The sequence below is a fragment of the Sceloporus undulatus genome, unplaced genomic scaffold, assembly GCF_019175285.1.
Source record: "Sceloporus undulatus isolate JIND9_A2432 ecotype Alabama unplaced genomic scaffold, SceUnd_v1.1 scaffold_14867, whole genome shotgun sequence".
NCBI lineage: Eukaryota > Metazoa > Chordata > Lepidosauria > Squamata > Phrynosomatidae > Sceloporus > Sceloporus undulatus.
Genome location: NW_024817784.1, coordinates 1 through 2,060, shown reverse-complemented (window position 1 = coordinate 2,060; position 2,060 = coordinate 1). Strand labels below are relative to the sequence as shown.

At 36.3% G+C, this 2,060-nt stretch overlaps 1 protein-coding gene across 1 annotated transcript; it reads right to left on the bottom strand.

The window, feature by feature from the left end:
• Window positions 1-11: 11 nt before the first annotated feature.
• Window positions 12-1,866, bottom strand: LOC121918518 (zinc finger protein 239-like). The gene has a single exon (XM_042444553.1). It carries the CDS (start codon window positions 1,864-1,866, stop codon window positions 1,159-1,161), a length of 708 nt encoding a protein of 235 aa, XP_042300487.1. The 3' UTR covers window positions 12-1,158.
• Between the last annotated feature and the right edge of the window lie 194 nt (window positions 1,867-2,060).

Below are 2,060 nucleotides of genomic sequence, written 5' to 3'. Positions count from 1 at the left end.
TGAATCTTCCGTTCATTATTTTCCATTTTCATCTTCTTCAACTGTTACCGATCTTAAGTACAGAAATATAATTAATATCTACTTACATTCACCCTTGCTGTCCCTACCTTATTTGTATCTTTTTAACTTGCAATGTTAAACTCCTATTGTGTTATAACTCTTCGTTTTTCCATACATATATTTTTAATCCTACATTCATTTTGTATCAATATGCTGTTTATATAACTGATATATTAATATACCAACATATACATCAATATCAAGCCTTCTTTCCCTTATTATGAATTCCCATTATTTAACACATGAATTCCCATTATTTATTTCTGATATTTCATACTCTGGAGTTTGTTTTCCAGTTCTTATTTACATACTCTTCAAAACTTGTCCAAATATGATCTTCATAATCTTCATTTTTTCAATAATGCAGTTAATTTATCCATCTCCTTTATTTCCAATATTTTTGTATCCATTCATCTATATTTGTTTATTTATTAATTTTCCAATATTTAGCTAGGAGTATTCTAGCAGCCATTACAAAATACAACATTGTTTTCCAATGTTTCTTTTCAGCCTCGTCACCCAAAAATGTAGTCATATTAAGTAAATACAACTCCGGTACCATAGATAATTTTACTTTTGTAATTTCCTGTATGATATTATGATTTATTTATATCCCGCCCAATCACTGTAAATCCGGGCTGCTTACAACTGTAGGGAAACACAAAGCAATAGCAATAAACAATAACAATAAACATAAGATAATAAACAAATATAACATGGCAATACATACAAAAACACAATAATAATAGTAATATTGTAACAATTCAATAATAACAAAAGCCTAACACTAATGCTTACATTCAAATCAATAATTGTCAAAAAGAACTCCCCATTTCCAACATCTCATTCCAAAAAATAACAAACAGATGCCAATAAACAATGAAATAATAAAGGGAATACAGCATAACAAGTTACAACATTGCAGTTAAGGAATTACAATAAAAGACTACAATCTAATATCCGGAAAAAGAGGGAGACTAAAAATTAGCAACAAGAAATGTACTTCTTAGTATTGCCCGAAGCTTTATGGGCCAATGCTCAAGCTGAGGTGGTCCAGGGCTGGAGGAGGGGGCAAGATGTTAAAGGGCCCTCACTCGCTCAGTCTTCCATTCTCTTCCTGGCAGTCCATTCCATACATTTGTACATTTTCTCCCCTGTGTGAGTCCTCTGATGGGAACTGAGATATTCACTCCGACTGAAGCTCTTCCCACATTCCATGCATTTATATGGTTTCTCCCCTGTGTGGGTCCTTTGATGTGAACTTAGATGTCCACTCTGACTGAAGCTCTTCCGGCATTCCATGCATTTATATGGTTTGTCTCCTGAATGGGATCTTTGATGTAAACGTAGATTTCCACTGCCACTAAAACTCTTCCCGCATTCCATACACTTATATGGTTTCTCCCCTGTGTGGGTTCTTTGATGTATATGTAGAGTTCCACTCTGACTGAAGCTCTTTCCACATTCCATACACTTATATGGTTTCTCCCCTGTGTGGGATCTTTGATGTTTATGTAGATTTCCACTCTCACTGAAGCTCTTCCCACATTCCATGCATTTGTATGGTTTTTTCCCTGTGTGGGTCCTTTGATGTGAACTTAGATGTCCATGCCGACCGAAGCTCTTCCCGCATTCCATGCATTTATATGGTTTCTCCCCTGTGTGGGATCTTTGATGTAAATTTAGATGTCCATGCTGACTGAAGCTCTTCCCACATTCCATGCATTTATATGGTTTTTCTCCTGTGTGGGTTCTTTGATGTGAACTTAAATGTCCACTCACACTGAAGCTCTTCCCACATTCCATGCATTTATAAGGTTTCTCCCCTGTGTGGGTTCTTTGATGTATATGTAGAGTTCCACTCTCACTGAAGCTCTTCCCACATTCCATGCATTTGTATGGTTTTTCCCCTGTGTGGGTCCTTTGATGTGAACTTAGATGTCCATGCCGACCGAAGCTCTTCCCGCATTCCATGCATTTATATGGTTTCTCCCCTGTGT